This window comes from Oratosquilla oratoria, chromosome 18, assembly GCF_046742065.1.
Source record: "Oratosquilla oratoria isolate Oo_2021 chromosome 18, ASM4674206v1, whole genome shotgun sequence".
Lineage (NCBI taxonomy): Eukaryota > Metazoa > Arthropoda > Malacostraca > Stomatopoda > Squillidae > Oratosquilla > Oratosquilla oratoria.
The window spans coordinates 5,923,505-5,946,004 of record NC_134794.1 but is presented as its reverse complement, the minus strand read 5'-3'; the positions used below and the strand labels follow the sequence as shown (position 1 = coordinate 5,946,004).

General features: G+C 42.7%; 1 protein-coding gene across 3 annotated transcripts in view; it reads left to right on the top strand.

Annotated features, from left to right (window-relative positions):
• The window catches only part of LOC143035024 (cubilin-like), a 281,762-nt gene that overhangs the window by 144,652 nt on the left and 114,610 nt on the right, over positions 1-22,500 (top strand). For all 3 annotated transcript variants that reach the window (XM_076201427.1, XM_076201429.1, XM_076201428.1), the window contains exon 4: positions 17,973-18,521. In XM_076201427.1, coding sequence (XP_076057542.1) covers positions 17,993-18,521 — 529 coding nt within the window. In that variant the 5' untranslated portion in view covers positions 17,973-17,992. The remainder of the gene's footprint in view (positions 1-17,972; positions 18,522-22,500) is intronic.

Below are 22,500 nucleotides of genomic sequence, written 5' to 3'. Positions count from 1 at the left end.
ATTATTATTATTATTATTATTATTATTATTATTATTAATACTATTATTATTATTATTATTATCATTATTATTATCATTGTTGTTGTTGTTGGTGTTATTATTATTACTTATTATTGTTATTATTATTGTTATCATTATTGTTGTTGTTATTAGCATTATTATTATTATTATTATTATTATTATTATTATTATTATTATTATTATTATTATTATTATTATTATTATTATTATTATTTATATTGTTATTATTATTGCAATAACACACTAGTTGGGATAAGAGTAGAGTCGCAAAGATGTCTGTCAAGTGAAATCATAAAACTTCCAGCAATGTCACCTGTAACTGCATCAGCGGTGAGTTCAGAGTCCAAAGAGCCAGAGCACATTGCTTGGGTTTCTTTATGAAATCGTAAGACTTGGTACGGTGTTTTGTGTAATAACATCAGCGGGAAGTTTTGAGAAAACTCCAGCCGTAGCTGAGAATCTATTTTAAGAAAAAAAAAATTAATCTTCGAAGTGTGACATACACGAGTACATACACACACATGAAAAAAATACCAATACGGAAGAGACAAATTGAGGGTCTTCCATGGAGATGAATAGAATCGCCTGGAGGTAATCAGTGTCAAAAGAAAAGAACCACACGGATTTTTTTTTTTTTTTTTTTTTTTTTTTTTCCTCGGGTGTTAGCGTCGTTGCGTTTCTGGTTTGGGCGACGCAGAGTGAGGGGCTTTGTATGGGGGCTTTAGGGGGAGCGGCGGTGGGTATGTGGGGCTTTACGGAGCCTAAGTAGGAGAGTTTTTTACGGGACTGTGAATCATCCACACTTCCATTTTCGCCATTTTATCTTTCACTGTGATTTTTTTTTTCGTAAATGTTTTTTGTTAATTGTTTATTGTTAAATATTTATTGTTAATTGATAAATTTGCTCATATAAATGTGATCAGACTTATCTATATTATTCATTTATCATTTATTTGTTTCTTTAATGATCTATCTATCGGCATATCTATCTACGTATTTGTTTATATGTTTATATTGATATATCTATGGTGGTGGTGGTAGTGGTGGTGGTGGTGGTAGTGGTGGTGGTGGTGGTGGTGGTGGTGGTGGTGGTGGTGGTGTGGTGGTGGTGGTAGTGGTGGTGGTGGTGGTGGTGGTGGTGGTGGTGGTGGTTGTGGTGGTGGAGAGGAGGAATGAGGGTGAAGAGGGAACTACTGAGAGCTTTAATGTAGTTAGTGAAACCAGGGTGATTAGCTGAGGGGAAACGAGGGTACCTTAATTACAACTGGTGCTGGTAATTACTGTTAAATATCTCCCTAATTAAGATCCACCCCCCCAACCACACACCCCAATTATAAGCGGAATTGCCCACCAATTACAGCTAGTTTAATTGGGGAGGTATGGTTCATCTTAGTGATAATTTGCTTTGTTTGAACGTGTGGAATGGGGTGATATAATTATCATGTTATAACTGCGACATTACTGCCAATGAACGTCCAGATCATCAAGATGTCAGTCATGTCGACGCACTTGAAAGCCTTGATTCTGGTAACCGTCAGGAGATTTTATTCAGCTTTGGTCACAAATAAGACTCGGTGGAATTTAACGCTCATTCCCTTTGGCTGGGAGTTGCCTACTCAGATGCGTGAATCCTATTGGCCTCTCTCTCTCTCTCTCTCTCTCTCTCTCTCTCTCTCTCTCTCTCTCTCTCTCTCTCTCTCTCTCTCTCTCTCTCTCTCTCTCTCTCTCTCTCTCTCTCTCTCTCTCTCTCTCTACCTCTATATATATCTCTCACACACGCACACACACACACACACACACACACACACACACACACACACACACACACACACACACACACACACACACGCACACATATATATATATTATATATATATATATATATATGCATGCACGCACGTATACACAGGCACAGTATTATCTATAAATCTATTTCTATATATGTTTACACACACGCATATATATTTATATATATATATATATATATATATATATATATATACTCGTATATACATACATCTATAGAGATCTATTTGTATATATCTCTTTCTCCATATCTCCTTCTATCTCTCCCTCTCCTTCCAACTCTCTTTTTACCCCTGTTATTTCTCTCTTTTCCCTCTCCCCCATTCTCTCTCTCCTTCCCTTCTCTTCCCTCCTTCTTTTCTCCCTATCCCACCTTGTTTCACTCCTCTCCTCTTTTTTTCTCCCCTGTCTTTTTCTCTCTTCCCTCCCTATTCCTCCCTCTCCCACTCTTCTCCTCTTCCCTCCCTCTCTCTCTCTCTCTTTCTCTCTTTCTCTCTTTCTCTCTTCCCTCTCTCTTTTCTCTCTGCCACTGCGAGCGCCCCCGGATGCTCTCCGCATCCGGCGTTGTTTATCTTTCCATTTTTCTCTTTGTATCGCTCCGTTGCCACAAGTTCTCGTATCTTAATGCGTCAGAGTTATGTGGCCGCCTGAATGATATCGTACGTATCAATAACTGTGTCCTTCCTTTATTGTTATTTTACAGATGCGAGACATCGTATTTTAAGCCTCCTCGAGCGGCGCATTGCGAGGGTGGTCGGGTTTCCGTGCTCGCACGAACTCGTTTGGGTCCGCGGATTGCTTGTTTGACTGGGCGAGGTTTGTGGAAACCAATCCGCACAAAACAGGTCAGCGCAATCAAACCTGCGCAATCAAGCCTGCGCAATCAAACTTGCGCAATCAAACCTGCGCAATCAAACCTGCGCAATAAATCTTGCTCAATCAAACCTGCGCAATCAAACTTGCGCAATCAAACTTGCGCAATCAAACTTGCGCAATCAAACTTGCGCAATCAAACCTGCGCAATCAAACCTGCACAATCAAACCTGTTCAATCAAACTTGCGCAATCAAACTTGCGCAATCAAACCTGCGCAAGCCAGTCTGCACATGCTAGTCTGGACATTTGAAGGATGTTCAAGTCTTGCGAACTGGGTTTACTCGTTCCGATGTACACAAACCAGTTTGCGCAAACTATTTTAAGCACATGAAGGATCAAATTGCGTCTTCCCCCCCCCTTTTTATTTTTTCTTCCTCTATTTCTTCTTCCTGTCTTTTTTTCTTCCCTACTTTGTCTTTCTTTCTCCTTTATATGTCTTTCTTCTTTAGTCTATTTTCATCTGATTGGAGCAAAAGCGTCCAGAATGATAGAAGCTTTGATGAATATTCTAAGTTTAGTCCTTTGCTACACAGTGTTCATTGAGCTCATTGGCAAAGTGAATGACGATTAATTAATAATCAATTGATAAATTCTTTACAATTTTGTTTAACTTCGTCGTTATCTTGAGAATATTATGTATGTTGATAAAAACCGCCTCAATACAGACGCCCGGTAAGGAAAAGTCCAAGCAAGTAATGTGATAACAACAACAACAACAACAACAACAACAATAACAACAACAACAACAACGCCAAGCCAAACTTTATCATCAACACAAAAACTACCAGTTTTATAAAAGCAAAAGTTTGAAAAAATAAATAAATAAAATAAGGAGAAGAAAAAAAAATTGCATTGAAAACCCAATTTACCTTCTCCAGCTTTGGATACTCTCTTTCTCTCTCTCTCTCTCTTCTCTCTCTCTCTCTCTCTCTCTCTCTCGCTCTCTCTGAGGAATGTATCGCAGTCGTACGTGACCTCAACCCAGCTGGGGTTTGACCTCTGACCTGTTTCCCTTGCATGCATCTCCTGCATGATGCATCATCAACATGTCTCATAATTATAATCAGTAGATGGCGGTCCAAATCGTCTTATTTATTTCTTCTTCCCTTCCCTATACATTTATGTTGTACCAATATGCTATTATGCTATTACATGTTTCTCGTTATTTGTGGTCAATTTTATCCAGTTTTCGTTCGTTTTTGTTTATATGAGGTTCAAAGTTGTATGTACAAAATAACCCTTGTATACAATATGTCATACAAAAGAAAATAATTATTGGAAGCAAAAACTATTACATAAAAAGATACATTAGCACAGCGTTTCTCAACCTTTTTATCCTTGTGTACCCTTTAAGATAAATTGTATGTCTCAAGGAACCCATGCGCAAAAAAAAAAAAAAAAAAAAAAAAAACATATACCATACCTTTCAATTTTTTTTTATCGTAATAATAAGTTACACAGGATGATGTCTATATTACACTTACAATAACCAAGAATATGTCGTGCGCGTTAAATTATATTTCGTATATGAAATTAAATAAAGAATCAAAAGTGCATTAGCTTATCTCACTTGTTCTCGCGGAACCCTTAGGGACCTTTTGCGGAACCTCAGGGTTCCGGGAAAGCCTGGTTGACAAACGCTACATTAGCCCATTGGGTAGCAAAGTGATATTTCTTAGTTAAATAAAAATATATTACCGACAGCGAGACTAAATAACTGAAATAGGCTGGGGTGGGGTTGGCTGATTAATAACCTCTTAAATATCCTTTTCTGGAGACTCATTCGTAACACCACTCACGCAGCGCTCGTGCGGTATATTGATTGACGCTAGCGTTGACGTGAACGCGTATCGTGCTCCTGGTTCTCTCCCCCGGACAATTGTATTCAGCCAGTGGGTGGATTCGATCGATCAGGAGCCCAGTATTGTGCCGCGTTAGTCACTGTCCTGGATAAAAATTGTCTTTCTGTAACTCGAAATAAATAATAATAATAATAATAATAAAGTGCACCGTTGCTGTGATGAAGGGGTGAACAGGCCGGAAACAAGTGATACACGTTTGTTTATTTTATTTATTGATTGATTAATTTATTCATTTTTATTTATTTATTTATATTTATTTTAAATTATGTATTTATTTATTTATTCATTTGTGTTTATTCATTTTTATTTATGTATGTATTTATCTATTTATTTGTACTTATTGACTTTTTATGTATTTATTTATTTGTATTTATTTATTTATTCATTTGTATTTATTTTTATTTATGTATTTATTTATCTATTTATTTATTTGCATTTACTTATGTATTTATTTGCTCATTTAATCATTTGTATTTATTTATTTTTATTTATTCATTTATTTATTAAGAAAGATGTCATTTTGTCACATGGCACGGGTAAATCTCCCCCCATCCTTATCTCACACATCATCGAGGAAAAAAAAAATAATAACTTGGCGTGATACGTGTTATCTCGAAAGTAAATTGCGCCGGACCCATTTAGTATGCAAAAAAGCAAAATATACATGTGAAGATTTGTATGTATATTTACATACGTGCGTAAATATACATGCATAAGTCTCCTCCCCTCTTCCCCTCTCCTCTCCTCCCCTCTTCCCCTCTCCCCCACTCCCCTTTCCTCCCCTCATCTCCCCTCTCCTCCCCTCCCCTCCCCTCTCCTCCCCTCCCCTCCCCTCCCCTCTTCCCCTCCCCTCCCCTCTTCCCCTCCCCTCTTCCCCTCCCCTCCCCTCTCCTCCCCTCCCCTCCCCTCCCCTCCCCTCCCCTCTTCCCCTCTCCTCCCTTCTTACCCTCTCCTCCCCTCCCCTCCTCATCCACCCCTCCCCACCCCCTTCCTTCCTTCCTTCTTCTCCTTCCCTCCCCTCCCCTCTCCTCCCTTCCCCTTTACTCCCTTTCCCCATCCACCCCTTCCCCACCCTCTTCCTTCCTTCCTTCCTTCCTTCCTTCCTTCCTCTCCCCCTTCCCCACCCTCTTCCTTCCTTCCTTCCTCTCCCCCTTCCCCACCCTCTTCCTTCCTTCCTTCCTCTCCCCCTTCCCCGTATACCCCTCTCCCCCTCTCCCCCTCTGTTATCTGAGAATTTAGTCCTTCCTCCTGAGCAAGTAATTACAGTTTCTGCCGGGTGCCATGACCACAAGAAAGTTTTACCAAACCCCAAAAGGACGGCGGGGACTGGGGTTGGGGGTGGTTATGGAGGGGTTGGGGAGTTCTTAGAACGGGGGGGGGGTTGTCAAGCGTGTTACTTGGCACCAACAGCACAGAATTTAGGGTTAAGTAAGACGAAAAAATCAGGGGAAGGGAGGAATTGTTCCTTATGAAGGGAGGAAAACCATATTGAGGGTATTTGAGATAGAGAGGGGAAGGAAGAGGGGAGAGTATTGAGAGTAAGTAGAAAGAGGGGAAGGAAGGGTAAAGTAGGGGGTTGAGGGACAAGTTAGAGGGGAAGTGAGAGAATTGTATTTAGGCTGAAACGAATTTAGGGGGCCAAGGAAAGTGAGGGGAAAGTTAGGGGGAGTTATTAGGGGGATATTTGGAGGAAGCAGTGTGTATGGGGGATTCAGAAGAAGGGAAACAGGTTTTAGGTCGTCAAATATTAACAGGGTGTACATACGTATCAAAGGGCTTTTTCCACCAAATAAGGGGGTGACCCAATCAAAATAGGCACCCAGCCAAGAGTATAATCAGTCTTAGATATTGTTGTACAGTAGAAGCTGTAGTTACGAGCCCATATATATATATATATATATATAATATATATATATATATATATATATATATATATATATATATATATGTATGTATAGTAAAGCCTACAGTATGGTTTCATGTGTTTAATCATTGCATCAGAAGAGGGATAGGAGGGAAGGAGGGAGGGAGAGAGGGAGGAAAAGGAGGCAAAGAAAACGAGGGATGGAGGCATTGGCGGAAAGTGACGGGGAGAAGACAAGAAGTAGAGGAGGGGGGGGGAGTAATGTGTATGTGTCTGTACAAGTAAGCGGAAGAAGAGGATAAGAGGTAAAGGGAGAGAAGGGAAGGGGAAGGAAGGGAGAGAAGGAGGGAAGGGGAAGGGGAAGGCGAAGAGAGTGGTAGGTGAAGGTATTCGTTGAAGAGGAAGAGGAAGGGATTGGGGGAGAGGATTTAGTCATAAGTAAAGAAGAGAGGGGGGTGAGAGGACGGGGGTGGAGAGAGGGTGAGTGATGGGGAGAGGAGAGGGAAAAAGAGGAAAGGAAGGGGGAGAGTGAGGGGAAGGTGAGAGGGGAAGAGAGAGAAACGGTGAGGGGAGAAGGGAAGAGGACAGTGGAAGAGAGGGGAAAGGGAGAGGGGAGGGGCATAGAAGAAGATGAAGAAGAAGAAGAAAAAGAAGAAGAAGAAGTAGAAGAAGAAGGAGAAGAAGAAGAAGAAGGAGGAGGAGGAGGAGTGGACAAGGAAGACGAGGCCGTGACGTGTCTTGTTAGTGACTCGAAGATCCCGCTCTCCCCCCCCCCCCGCTCCCTCCCCCGTCCCCCCCCACCCACGCCCCCTAATGGGATCGAAGTGCACCAGTGGGCTTTCCCGAACCGCCCATCGTCGTCCCGACGGCTCTCGAGGACCTCGAGAAGCTCGGTCTCGCGAGGACGGCCTCGAGGTGGAGAACCTCGTGACCTCGCGTGGTCTCGCGACGGGATCCCGGGTTCGAGCACACTGTTTCTCGGTCACTTGGGAGTTGGAGCACGAGAGGGCCGCTAAGCTCCTCCTGGTGTAGAGCTTCCGTGTACTCATCCCATAGCCAGGAAGGAGAGGAGACCACTTTAAACAAACCTCTGACCATACCCCTTTCCCCTCTCCTCCCTTCCCTCTCCTCTCTTCCCTCTCCTCCCTCCCCCTCTCCTCCCTTCCTTTATTCTCCCTTTCCGTCTCCTTTCCCTCTCCTCCCTTCCCCTCTTCTCCCTTTCCTTCTCCTCTCTTTCCCTCTCCCTCTCCTTACTTTCCCTCTCCTCTTTTTCCCTCTCCTTCCTTCTCCTCTCCTCCCTTCCCCTCTTCTCCCTTCCCCTCTCCTCTCTTCCCCTCTCCTCTCTTTCCCTCTCCTCACTTCCCCTCTCCTCCTTTCCCCTCTCCTCCCTTCCCCTCTCCTCTCTTTCCCTCGTTTCCCTTCCCCTCTCCTCCCTTCCCCTCTCCTCTCTTTCCCTCTCCACCCTTCCCCTCTCCTCCTTTCCCCTTTCCTCTCTTCCCCTTTCCTCCCTTCCCCTCTCCCCCCTTCCCCTCTCCCCCCTTCCCCTCTCCTCCCTTCCCCTCTCCTCTCTTTCCCTCTCCTCCCTTCCCCTCTCCTCCCTTCCCCTCTTCTCCCTTCCCCTCTCCTCTCTTTCCCTCTCCTCCTTTCCCCTCTCCTCCCTTCCCCTCTTCTCCCTTCCCCTCTCCTCTCTTTCCCTCTCCTCCTTTCCCCTCTCCTCCCTTCCCCTCTCCTACCTTCCCCTCTCCTACCTTCCCCTCTCCTCCCTTCCCCACTTCTCCCTTCCCCTCTCCTCCTTTCCCCTCTCCTCCCTTCCCCTCTCCTACCTTCCCCTCTCCTCCCTCCCCTCTTTTCCTTTCCCCTCTCCCTGTTTTTCTTACCTATCTCTTTTACCTCCTCTTTACCTTTCCCTTACCATCTCCTTTCTTTTCCATCACCTTTTTCTTACTTAGGAAGGGAGGGAAGAAGGAAGGAGGAAGGGGAGGAGGAAGGGGAGGAGGAAGGAAAGGAAGAAGGGAAGGAGGAAGGTGAAAGGAGGGAGGAAAGGAGGAAGAGAAGGAGTGAGGGAAGGAGGAAGGAAGGGAAAAAGGAGGAAGGGAAGGAGGAAGGAAGGGAAGGAGGAAGGGAAGGAGGGAGGGCAGGAGGAAGGAAGGGAGGAAGGGAGGAAGGAAGGAGGGAATCAGTTGCTAATGTCTTCATCGACGGAAGAACAACCACAACGCTCCTTCCTCCACAGTCACGTCTCGGAGATGAGGAGGAAGAGGAGGAGGAGGAAGAGGAGGAGGAGGATGGGGGATAGGGGGGGAGGGGGGGAGCCTAATTAAGAGCCGCACCTGCTCCCCTGCCCCGCCCACGTCCTCCCGCTCTCCCCCCTGCCCCCCTCATCCCCCAAATCCGGGGAAGGAAATCTCCTTTGGGGTGGGTCCTCTACACGTGTTGACTCCACCGAGTTCGATTCTCTCTCTCTCTCTCTCTCTCTCTCTCTCTCTCTCTTCTCTTTCTCTCTCTGTGTCTGTCTGTCTCCCTGTCTTTCTGGGTCTCTCTTTATCTATCTAGCCCTCTCTCTCTGTCTGTTTGTCTGTCTCTCTCTTTTCTGGTCCTCTCTTCATCTGACTCTTTAAAAGGATTATAAAGGCGGAACATGCCGGTAACTAGGTCAGATGCGAAAAAAAAAATAATAATGATAAATATATATATATATATATATATATATATATATATATATATATATATATATATATAATATATAATATAATATAATATAATATATAATATAATATAATATAATGTAGATAATAATAAAAAAGTAAATGCATAGGTATAGTTAAATAATAAGCAAACAGGTAAATAGTAAATAAAAATAAATTGACATAAATAATAATAAATTAAAATCAAGCAAATGATAAACAGATACACAAATAATAACAAACAAACAAATAATATAAAATTAATGGCAAGCATTACAGCATCTTGCTCAGATGTCTCTTTCTCTCTCTCTCTCTCTCTCTCTCTCTCTCTCTCTGTCTCTCTTTCTGCCTGTCTCGCTCTCTATCTGCCTGTCTCTCTCTGCCTGTCTTTCTTTCTCTCTCTCTCTCTGTTTAAGATATTGGGTGTCTCTGTCGATGTTATAAAGAACCCGGATGGAAAGAGGCTTTGGAGATAGGGGCTTTCGAGGCTTCAGGGGGGCTTTGGAGGCTTCAGGGGGGCTTTGAATCTGGAACGGGGCTTTGGGGCTAGGGGGCTTTGATTCTGGAACGGGGCTTTGGGGCTAAGGGGCTTTGAGGCGTGAAGGGTGCGTTCGGGCTAGGGGGCTTTGAGTCTGAAGTGGGGCTTAGAATCTGAAACGGGGCTTTGAGGCTAGGGGGCTAATCGAGGTTATCAAGAAACAAAATAGCTTTGGAGATAACCAGAATAAAGCATATAAAGGTCGCCAATGTTGCAAAGGTGTTCCTGTTTATTTATCTATATATCTGTTTGTTTTATTATTTCATATTATCTATTTATTTATTCACTTTTATCTATTTATTGTTATTATCATTTATTATTATTTCTATCCATCCACCTTCATGGACCAAAAGGTCTCCTGTCGCCCGTGACAGCGAAGCCAAAGTATTGATCTCCTTCGGAGGGGACCGTAGACCCCATCGCGGTGATTTGCATTCCGGTAGACCGATCCGTATATCGCAGAGCCCAGCTGCCTAGGAAGATATAGAAAAGCAATATCGTAAGTCTGTCTCGGTATTGTGAAAATACGATTATGTAGATAAGCTCACACATCCTCTCGTCCCCTCGACTCGGAAGCGACAAACTTGAGGGCCACCTTCTCTCCGAGCCAGCTTGGCGCCATCTGGCACCCCCCGTGGTGCCATCTGTGGGCTAACGTCACGTTCCCGCCGACACGCGGCGGGTTTTGCTCAAGGGGGACAGGAACGAAAGTGAGACTCTTCTCCTTGAGGTTCCTTTTTTTTCCTCCTTAAGCATCAGAACACAAGAATGGGGTAGACTGGAAGAGACCATAACGCATACACTAGGCAGTTCCATGTCCATTAACCCTTGTCATCCCCTTCCGTAAGGTTATCTAATCAACGTGGTTACTAAGCCATTTCAATTCATTAGCAACTCTGTTGGTAAACCAGTCCTTGTCAATTATCTTCTTAAACCAGAATTTGATCAATTTAGATCAATTACTACGAGTCCTGTCCTGCTATCTTGATATGATGACCTTGCCTGTATCACTCATGTTAAAGCCCTTAACCCATTTGAATACCTCTATCATATCTCCCCGCACTCTTCGTCTTTCCAATGAGCGTAAGTTAAGGTGCCTAATCCTGTCTTCGTATGGTGAAATCCCTTCTATCATTTTGGTCATTCTCCTCTGGACTGATTCTAGTGAATTAATATCCATTCTATAGGACGGAGACCAAAACTGCACTGCATAGTCAAGGATGAGTCTAACTATCGCCAGATAGTGTTTAATGATTACCTCTGCGCTTGTGTTTGTAACCGTCGTAACAATAAATACAATTCCCTGTTATCCCTATTCCTGGCACTAATGCACCGTTTCTTTGATTAAAGTCAGGACTCACTAACACTCATAAGTCCTTTTCACATTCTGTTTTCGTTGTTATGACGTTATCTAAGCTATACCTGTTAGCTGGGTTGTGTAATCCTATGTTTAACACACTGCACTCTGATATATTGAATTTCATTTGCCATTTCTCCGACCATGCAAACAATTTACCAAGATCCTGCTGCAGCATCCCAGCATCTTTACCAGACCTGATATGATATCCTACTTTATTGTCGTCCGCAAACTTACTAACACCACTATTATTCCCATTGTCCAAGTCGTTTATATACATGATGAAATTTAAGAGACCAAAAACCGATCCCTAGGGAACTCCACTATTAACACTACCATATTTCAATTTTACATCGTTTATGGTGACCCGCTGTTTTCTGTCACTTGCCCATGCTCTAATCCACTCAAACCCTTTTCCTCATATGCCACGAGCCTTGGATTTAGAAGTCTCTGGTGGAACACCGTGTTCAAAATTTTACTGAAATCTAGCTATATAACATCGTAATTATCATTGTCATCTACCGCCTTGGAGACATTAGTGTAAAAATATAAAAGATTAGTGACACACAACCTGCCCTTGGTGAACCCGTGGTGTGAGTTACGAATCAGATTATGCCTCGCTAAATGTTCCCTAATACTATTTTCTATTAATGACTTTTAACTATACCTGACGTCAAACTGAATCTGTAGTTATGTAAAGAAGATTTATTACCTTTTTTAAATACAGGAAAAACGTTTGCCTGACCCCAAGGAAGAAGCACGAATCAAGTATCAAACCGAATTACTACATAGTACTCACAGATTTCAAATTTTCACTTTTTTTAGTACTCCCGAAAAATTTTCGTCTAGACCCGGGGATTTTGTAACCTTAAGTCTATTTATATGTTTGATTACATTTTCCTTGCTATCGCTAATGCTAGTCTATCTCTTCCTCACTGAAAATCGGGTTGTAATTAAGTACCATATCTAATCTTTCTTTTGTAAACACCGAGAGAAAATATCTATTGAACGCCTCGATCATTTTTACCTCTGTACCTATGAAAACATTCTCGTTGGATTTAATTGGGCCAATCTCTTCCTTATTTTCTTTTCTTCTTTCTTTTTCACCTTTCAAGTCCTTTTCCTCTTCACCTTGAAAATCGTATCCTTTTTGCCTTGAAAATCCTATTCTTTCCACCTTCAGAATCCTATCCCACTCCCTATCCAGCACCTATCCTTACTTTGCAACGCCTACCCTATCCAGCACCTATCCTTACTTTGCAACGCCTACCCTATCCAGCCCCTATCCTTACCTTGCAACGCCTACCCTATCCAGTCCCTATCCTTACCTTACAACCCTACCCTATCCAGCCCCTATCCTTACCTTACAACCCTACCCTATCCAGCACCTATCCTTACCTTGCAACCCTACCCTATCCAGCACCTATACTTACCTTGCAACGTCTACCCTATCCAGCCCCTATCCTTACCTTACAACCCTACCCTATCTAGCCCCTATCCTTGCCTTGCAACCCTACCCTATCCAGCCCCTATCCTTACCTTGCAACCCTACCCTATCCAGCCCCTATCCTTACCTTACAACCCTACCCTATCCAGCACCTATCCTTACCTTACAACCCTACCCTATCCAGCACCTATCCTTACCTTACAACCCTACCCTATCCAGCACCTATCCTTACCTTACAACCCTACCCTATCCAGCACCTATCCTTACCTTGCAACCCTACCCTATCCAGCCCCTATCCTTACCTTACAACCCTACCCTATCCAGCACCTATCCTTACCTTACAACCCTACCCTATCCAGCACCTATCCTTACCTTACAACCCTACCCTATCCAGCACCTATCCTTACCTTGCAACCCTACCCTATCCAGCCCCTATCCTTACCTTGCAACCCTACCCTATCCAGCCCCTATCCTTACCTTACAACCCTACCCTATCCAGCACCTATCCTTACCTTACAACCCTACCCTATCCAGCACCTATCCTTACCTTGCAACCCTACCCTATCCAGCCCCTATCCTTACCTTACAACCCTACCCTATCCAGCACCTATCCTTACCTTGCAACGCCTACCCTATCCAATAGACGCCTCCATTTCCACTTACACGTCAGACGCTTTCTCGTCTTCGGAGGCAATACAGACTCCTTCCCCCCTACTTCCCGAAACTCCCTTTTTCCTCTTGACAACTCCCTTCTCCCCCCTCCCCCCCCCCTCTCCCCCTCTCTCTCCTCCCCCTCTCTCTCTCTCTCTCTCTCTCTCTCTCTCTCTCTCTCTCTCTCTCTCTCTCTCTCTCTCTCTCCCTCCCTCTCTCTCTCTCTCTTTACCTCTCTCACACACACACACACAAACACACACACCTCGTGGCGCTGTGGTTAGAGCTCTCGCCTGCCACTACGGCGGTCCGGGTTCGAATCCCGCCCAGGGCTGAAATAATTTCAGTATCGCTGGGGTTGGGTGCGTGTGTGCGTGTAAGGTCACAGTATTACCCATAGATCGGTCATACGAGCTCTGAGCTCTCATCCGGGAGGTTAATAAATGTAGATCACGAGTCCAACACGTGATCCAAAGACCATGGTGAATCACACACACACACACACACACACACACACACACACACACACACACACACACACACACACACACACACACACACACACATACACACAGTTCAAGCCTCAGGTCACAGTATTACCCATAGATCGGGTCATATATGAGGTCTAAAAAGCTCTCAGTCGGGAGGATAATAGCTGTTGATCACGAGTCTAACACATGATCCAAGACCGTGGTGAATCACACACTATATTACTTTCGTCTGTAGTTCGCTGGAACTGATCACGTGACTCCAAGACGCTGAGGTAATCTTACATAACATGATTTCGTGTTCCGGTATTCATTGAGATGAACAACAATGTGTCATGGAACAGTTTACCCTCTACCTTCTTTCTTCACTTTACTCTGGTCTTTTTATATACCATAAGGTCTTCTCGCTGCTTACTCAGACGCATGTGGACCTCCAACGTCTGTCAGCTAACGACTGATGTAAAAAAAAAAATATATATATATATATATATATATATATATATATATAACATATATATATATATATATATATAACGAGTACAACACGTGAATGGGTCCCAACAGAGATATATTTTCATCCACCACAAACACACATACACACCACATTCCAAGCCACAACATCACACGACGAGGACACCACAACATAAAGAAATTGAAACGTGGTACAGCCAAGGCCTCGAACCTGCGGTAGCACGTGACAAGTGTTAGTGTATATTGCCCCTCCGGTCTGGTAACTATCTGTCTGCACTGATATAACAAAATAATTCTTCCCCTTTATAAGGGAGGTAGTGTGCCAAGTCATGTACCCATGTGTTTTCCTTATGTCTTATGTCTTCGTCTGTGCTCTTCGATGCAATAATCCCCGAGGATAGAAACTCTAGTTATGCTGACAAAGCTCTAAACACTGACCATCAACCCCCGGACGGGGCGGCGGTCCCAGGCCAACACCCAGAAATCATCGCTTCCGCGTCGCTTCTTGTAGCCAACTGGGTTTTTCCTCGAAGTTCTCTTCTTCTTCGGGATGAGATCGAAGTTTTCCTTTCGGAGTTCGGTGACGCCATATGGCACCTTCTGCTGCCACCTCGCCTCTTGAGGATGAAGAAGACCTTGGTGGCTGTTGCCTGCTCTTGCTGGCTCCCCGTGTACTCAGGGCAAAGGTGACGGCAACGGATACGAGCGTCTGTCCGTTTTACCCTGTCCTCTGGATGTTAGCGGCGGTGGGAAGTAGACTCTTTCCCCATGAACTAACGGTTGTATTCTTATAATGATAATAATAATATATATATATATATATATATATATATATATATGTATATATGGTATATATATATATATATATATATATGTATATTAGTATATATGCTATTAGTAGAAATATATATATATATATATATATATATATATATATATATATATATATATATATATATATATATATATATATATAGAGAGTATATGAGTGATAGGTGGGGAAGGGTAAACGAAGATGGGCTAAGAATACATTTATTGTTCTTACGTTTTCGGTTATTATAACCTTCCTCAGAGAACTTGTTACAGAACATCTTGGTCACAACATTTATACCCGTAGTGGGGGAACTTGTGAAGCTTCGAGTGTCAGGTTTTTTTCCAGCGCATTTATTATTAAGAGACTGGCTGCTTTAGATAGGCATATAAATCCTTCTCTGTCGTTATTATTTTCTTTGACATTTATATGTGCAGCTTCAACTGTTTTTTCTCTCATCTCTTAAAATCCTTTGTGTAAAATCTCAACTTTACTCCATTCGGGAAGGTTGTTGCATATTTCGAGGTGGCGGACCAGGGAGTTGGACGTTCTGTGTGCTTTTAAATCATTCCTATGTTCTTTATCCTCTTCTCGATTCCTCGACCTGACTCACCTATATAAGCTGAGGGGCAGCCACTACATGGAATGCGGTAGATCACACTGAGGTCGTTGTTGTCATTAGTGTGGTTTTTTAAACATTTTACCTATTTTACATACATGATACCTTGGCGATGTTTATGCCACCTTTCAGTAAATATCTATCAATAATTTCGGTTTTATCAGATTAGGTACAGTAATGAAATGCGGTGTGACTAGGTTTGTTGTTGCTGGCTGGTCATTTGATCCGGGCGCTGGTTTGGCGTTCAACGGATCCGAGCGTCTGTCCGTTTTACCCTTTCCTCTGGTTTTGGTTAAGTAGATTTTCCCTGGAACTAACGTTTTGATATTCTTAAAATAAAAATATTTATAATTTTAAATTATATATTATTCTGGAAAACCCACTATATATAATAAATGTTTGTGTATAAATGTTGTGTATTCTGTCTCTGTAGGAAGGTTTATAATAACCGAAACGTAAGAACAATAAATGTATTCTTAGCCCATCTTCGTTTACCCTTCCCCACCTATCACTCTCTCATTTGTCTTAAAACAATTTTATATCAACATATATATATATATTATATATATATAATATATATATATATATATATATATACCTTATATAACTCCTCGGAAGGGAAAGATGTATATAAGGAAAGATTTTTTTCTAAGAACACCACCGTAAAATTCTTACGGTGGTATTCTTAAAAAAAATTCGTATATAAATCTTTCCCTAACAAGGGTTTATATAAGATTTATATAAGGAAAGAGTTTTTTGTTTGTTTGTTTTTTAAGAATACCGCCGTTAGATTCTTACGGTGGTATTCTTAAAAGAATTCTTTACTTTTATAAATCCTTCCTTTCCAAGAATTTATGCTAGTTTATATAAGGAATTTTTTTTATTTATTTATTTAAGAATACCACAGTTAGATTCTTACGGTGGTATTCTTAAAAAAATTCTTTCCTTTTATAAATCCTTCCCTTTTAAGGATTTATATAAGATTTATATAGGGAAATATTTCTTTTATTTAAGAATATCACAGTTAGATTCTTACGATGGTATTCTTAAAAAAATTCTTTCCTTTTATAAATCCTTCCCTTCCAAGGATTTATATAAGGTTTATACAAGGAAATAGTTTTTTTTAAATACAACCGTTAGATTCTTACGGTGGTGTTCTTAAAAAGAATCTTTCCTTTTATAAATCCTTCCTTTCCAAGGATTTATATAAGATTTATATAATGAAAGAGTTTTTTTTTAAGAATACCGCCGTTAGAGTAGTTATCAATTTGCCGGGGATAACCAGCTGTTCTTTAAAGATAGTCGAATGTAAAAGTTATTTGTATTATTATTTATCATTTATTATTATTATCACAATTATTATTATTATTTTTATTATCATTATTATTATTGTTATTATTATTATTTATTTATTTATTTATTTATTTATTTATTTTTTTTTTATTTTTTTTGTGAAGATCAGTTCTCCATTCACAAAAAGAATAATGTGTGAGTCTGGTCCGTAGGGGTGTCACTAAAGTCCCTAGAAACACTGAATGCATGAGAATGAAGCATTCAGTTCCTCATACGAGGTTCGTCTTATGCAGAGAACCCATCCAGATTTGTTTTTCTTTGTCTATTAAACGTGAAGCCTTCATAAACAAACCTCTCGACCTTCTGTACAGTTTTAACGATGTAAATATGAATTTGTGTTTCCGATTCGCCGAGTATCGCAATTGCTTTTCTTCCGTTGATGGCTTGATTACTTCTCCTTCGTATAGGGCACCTGTCTTGCAGTGGATTGTATTGTCTTGCCATTGCATTTATACAACAGTTTCCGTGAATTTATATTATACAAGCAGGATGATAAATTTTACTAAAAAAAAAAAAAAAAAAAAAAAAAAAAAAAAAAAAAAAAAAAAAAAAAAAAAAAAAAAACTTCGGACAAGAAAAACAATCCAGTCTGAAGTCAGGTGTCACTTCAGGAGGGAATTTCATGAAATTCAGTCTTAAAGGCCCATCTTTACAGGAGACTATGTATGCGCATATATGTATATGAAAAAGTTGTTGGCTACCTCTCTTATTAGGGGAAAAATATGGGTATATAGGTAGGTATAAATAGATGTTGACTGGGAACCTAGACAAGAATACTAACTTATCAGTTTATCGCAACACTCTATGCGCATACACACACACACACACACACACACACACACACACACACACACACACACATGTATATACATATCTATATGATCATAATAATTATTTCGGAGTAGATTCGATCCATATATATATATATATATATATATATATATATATATATATATATACATATATATATTATATATGTATATATATATGTGTGTGTGCGTGTGCGTGTGCGTGTGCGTGTGCGTGTGCGTGTGTGTGTGTGTGTGTGTGTGTGTGTGTGTGTGTACGTGTGACGTGTGCAATTTCACATATTTGAACTACAATGAACTTCTTCCTCATCCACAGGGCGGAGTGCGTAGGACATCATGGCATCGCCCCGGGGCCTTCTGCAGGAGCACCACGCCCTCTCCTGTCCTTCCGCGGCCGGGACCGCATTGCCCGGACCTTCTCCCCCGGCCGTAGGCGTCGCCGAAGTCGCCCCGACCTCGGGGGCCAAGCTTCCGCGGGGTCCTCACCGCTCCAGCTCCCATCACAGACATCCTCTCTCAGGAGGAGGAGGAGGAGGAAGAGGGAGACAAGGAATAGGAGGAGTAAGAGGAGGAGGAGGAGAAGAAGGAGGAGCTCATTCACCTTCCTCCTTCCGAAGTCCTTCCCACTCCTCCGAGTCCTCGCCTTCCCCAACGCCTCCGCCTTCTTCGTCAATATCATCCTCTTCCGCTCTTCCGCTTGAGTCTTCAATATCAGCACTTCCTCCTCCTCCTCCTCCTCCTCCTCCTCCTTGCTCCCCGCCTTCCCATCCGCCTTCTCCTCCTCCTCCGCCCTTCCGCTGCGCCCTCCACCTCTTTCTGGTCATCCTCCACCTCCTGCTCCTGGCATCGGCAGGATCTGCACATGGTGAGTCGCCCTCAAACTCGGTTGTTGAGGGTCAGGTGGGGAGAGTAATGGGTTACATTAATGTCTACTCCCTCGTGTCGGCCCTATGGTCGTTGACCTCCTTCTCTCGACACCCTAGGGTCGCCACAATGCGTCCTTAGGTCCTGATGGAGGACAAGAACCTTATACTATATGTTCATGATGTCATTATGCCCATGACGTCATCTCTTCTTGCTAGGTGAAGAATGACGTAAGCACTATGACGTGACTTTAGACCCTGAAGGTGCTCGACGGCCATAGGACAGTGAGCTAAAGACCTTGACGTTAGAACCAAGACAGAGGTACCGTGTACGTGACAGGGGTCCTTTCGACCGGAAATGGGTGTTTATTCTACTTCGAGTTTCAGGATCTACCTCATCCTCGAACTCAAGGAGGACGTTCTTAGACTCGAAGATGAGTTCTTTTGGGGTTCGAGTGTAAGTCCACAGCCAAGGACAAGGTCCTTGGAGTGGAAAGTTAATTTCAGGATTATGAGTGTGAAGTATCATGGGTTCGAGGCTGAGGTCTGGAGAATCGGAGGAGGAACCTCTCGGCCTCGAGTATCGTCGGGTTCGAGGCCTAGGTCCGAAGTCAGAGGAGAGGCTGTCCAGATCTGAGTCTTAGCTTCCGCACTCGGGTGTGTGTTGTCCTCGTCCTTGTCTTCGAGGCCGACCTGAAAGTCTGACAGTTTGTGGACCTAGATACTCCAGACATCGAGGTTAACCTCGAACAAGTTGTGTTGCCGTAGTTAAAAAGAATCTATACTGGAAAAAAAAAAATTATTCATTTTTTTTTTTTTTTTTTTATACACCTCAGTTCGTTAAACAATTAAAATATAGGCTATGCTCCTCCATTCACCTTCATCCTCCACCTCCACTCATTATCCTCCACTTCCCTGTGCTCCCCCCCCCCCACTGTCCACCTCTCCACTTTCACCAGTTCCCCTACGGACCAGGGTCACCCAGCCTCTTTCTATAACTGGAGTTTTGCCTCCACTTAAAAAGGGATTTATTATCACTTTTAACTTCTACTGTTCTTCTTTTAACCTCTCCTTTACTTCATCTGTGACTCCAGCTCTTCGAATAGATATTGCCCCCAAGGACAGAAACTCTGGTTATATCAATGAGGAAATAACATCGAATTAAATCTCATCCTCTTCATTTTGTTCAACTCTCAGAGCTCACCCTTTACTCCCTAGTAGTTCTCCTTCCACCTCTTGGTCAACCCTAAACACCCTAGTCCAGGGGTGGGTAACCATTGGCACGCGTGCCAAATTTGGCACACCAACGACTTTCCTCCAGCTTCAAAATAGTTTTATGAATATATATACATATATATATATATATATATATATATATATATATATATATATATATATGTATATATATATATATATATATATATATATATATATATATATATATATATATTCTTCATAAGACTATTTTGAAGCCCTGTGCCTAGACGTGGCGTGATTATTTTGCCACGATTCAACATATTCTTACGTGTTTCGTAAACGACAAAATCACCGTGAAAAAAATCTACGTTCGGCTTCATGAAGGCTCAAACTTGAATCTAAGTAAAATGCAAATGTCACACAATAAAAGGCTATGAATGTACATAGTGATTACTTCATTTCACGGTGACCGATTTAACAATATTAGATCAGAAGTTGGTGAAACTTGGTTTTTAACCTGTTTGCCATAAACGTATGCTTCTGTTAAAATTATGTGAGATTAAGAATCATTGTCTACACTTTTTTGCAGATGTTAAAAAATGAGTCTTGGGTTGTGTGACTATATGATAGCTAGAATTGCACATAAAGACAAAAATGTCCTTTAAATAAAGACCACTTTACTAAAATTTACATTCATTCAATATGACATAACTTACAAATAACAATTACAATATTCTTTGATTTTACCTTTTGCTAGTTTATTTTATTTATTTATTTGTCTATTTTTTTTTAAAGCTTCCCCAATACCTAAGACAGATTACTCGTATTCATTTATTTTTATTTATTTATTTATTTGTATTTGAAAAGCTTCACCAATACTTAAGATAGAGTACATAGTAATATGATACCAGCAACTTCGGTTAATACGTGTGAAACTTTTTGCATCGTAGAATGGCCGATTTTGGCACGCGAGCTTAAAAAGGTTGCCCACCCCTTCCCTAGCCAGTTACCCTAGCCCTAGATTAGTCAACCTTAACCCCAATTATCCCAAATCCCAATTAATCACCCTCAAACCATAATTAACCCTAACCCCCAAAAATGCACCCCAAACCCAGAATTAATAACCCTCAAACCATAATTAACCCTAACCCCCAAAAATGCACCCCAAACCCAGAATTAATAACCCTTAACCCGGAATTCGTCACTCTTAACCCTAATTGGTCACCTGAACATTAAATTAGTCAATCCTAACCCTCTCATTAGTCACCCTTAACCCTAAATTAATCACACGAAGTCCTAATTAGTCCAACCTTACCACTAAGTTGCTCACAATTTATTCCCAATTAATACCCACTCTCGTCCACCCTAATTAGTAGCTATACCCCCCTAATTACCTCATCCTCCATCTTCTCCCCCCTCTCCCTCCTGTCACTCTCTCCTCCCCCCCATCCATCTTACTTCTCCTTATCACTTATCCCCCCCTTCATTTGTGTTTCTCTAATTCCCCCCCTCTTCCCCCAAACTCCCTCAAACCATCACCCAAACTACCTCCCCATCTCCCCCCTTCCCACCCAATCTGACCTACCCATTTCATGTTTAGACTGTTCCCCCCCGACTACCCTCCCAATCCTCTTCCCCCCACTATCCCCCCAGGTCTCTTTACCCCCACCCCCACCCCACAACTCTCCTACTCTCACCTGTTACTCTCCCCACCCATACCTGCATTCCCTCCCCCATATTTCCCCCATAAACTCTTCCTTAATCTGCCTTGTTACACCAATTCCTGTCACCCTATTCTTCTTAAGTCACCCTTCTTCCTCCAATCACCCTATCTCCTCTCACCTCACTAAGCCATCCCTCCTTCTTAACTCCCCCACCCACTCCCTCCTCCTTAACTCCCCCACCCACTCCCTCCTCCTCCTCCTCCTCCTCCTCCTCCTCCTCACCCAAGCACCACCTCCTCACCCGTTTTAACTCACCCTTTCCCTCCCCCACCCAGTTCCAGTCACCCTTTTTTTCTTTTATTTCCCCAGATACTCAATTCACCCCAATCTGCCTCTCCCATTCATATTTCCCCCTACACCCTACCTACCTCACCCTCTCATCCCTTACCCTACGTTACACTATTCCTCTCTCCATCACCCTTTCGCCTGTCACCCTTGCCCCTTCTCACCCCACCGCATATTCCCCAACCGTCCTTACACCCCTCTCACCCCTCACACACTTCCTCACCCCACCGCATAACCCCCAACCGTCCTTACACCCCTCTCACCCCTCACACACTTCCTCACCCCTACTCACTACCCACCCACCTCTCCTCACACATATCTTCACCCCCACTCACCCCTCCTTACCCTTCACACCTCTCTTCAAACCCCTCCTCACCCCTCTCACACCGCTTCCTTACCCCTCTCACACCCCTTCCTCACCCCTTCTTCACCCCTCTCATACCCCTTTCCTCACCCCTCTTCCACCCCCTTCCTCACCCCTCTCACACCCCTTCCTAACCCCCTCTCACACTCCTTCCTCACCCCTCTCACACCCCTTCCTATCCCCTCTCACACCTCCCACACCCCTCTCACGCCTCTTCCTCACCCCTCTCACACCCCTTCCTCACTCCTCTCACGCTCCTTCCTCACCCCTCCCACGCCCCTTCCTCACCCTTCACCCCTCACACCTCTCACACCCTTTACTCACCCACTCACGTCCTTTCCTCACCTTTCACGCCTCTCACACCCCTTCCTCACCCGTCACATACCCTTTCCTCACCCCTCACCCTTCTCA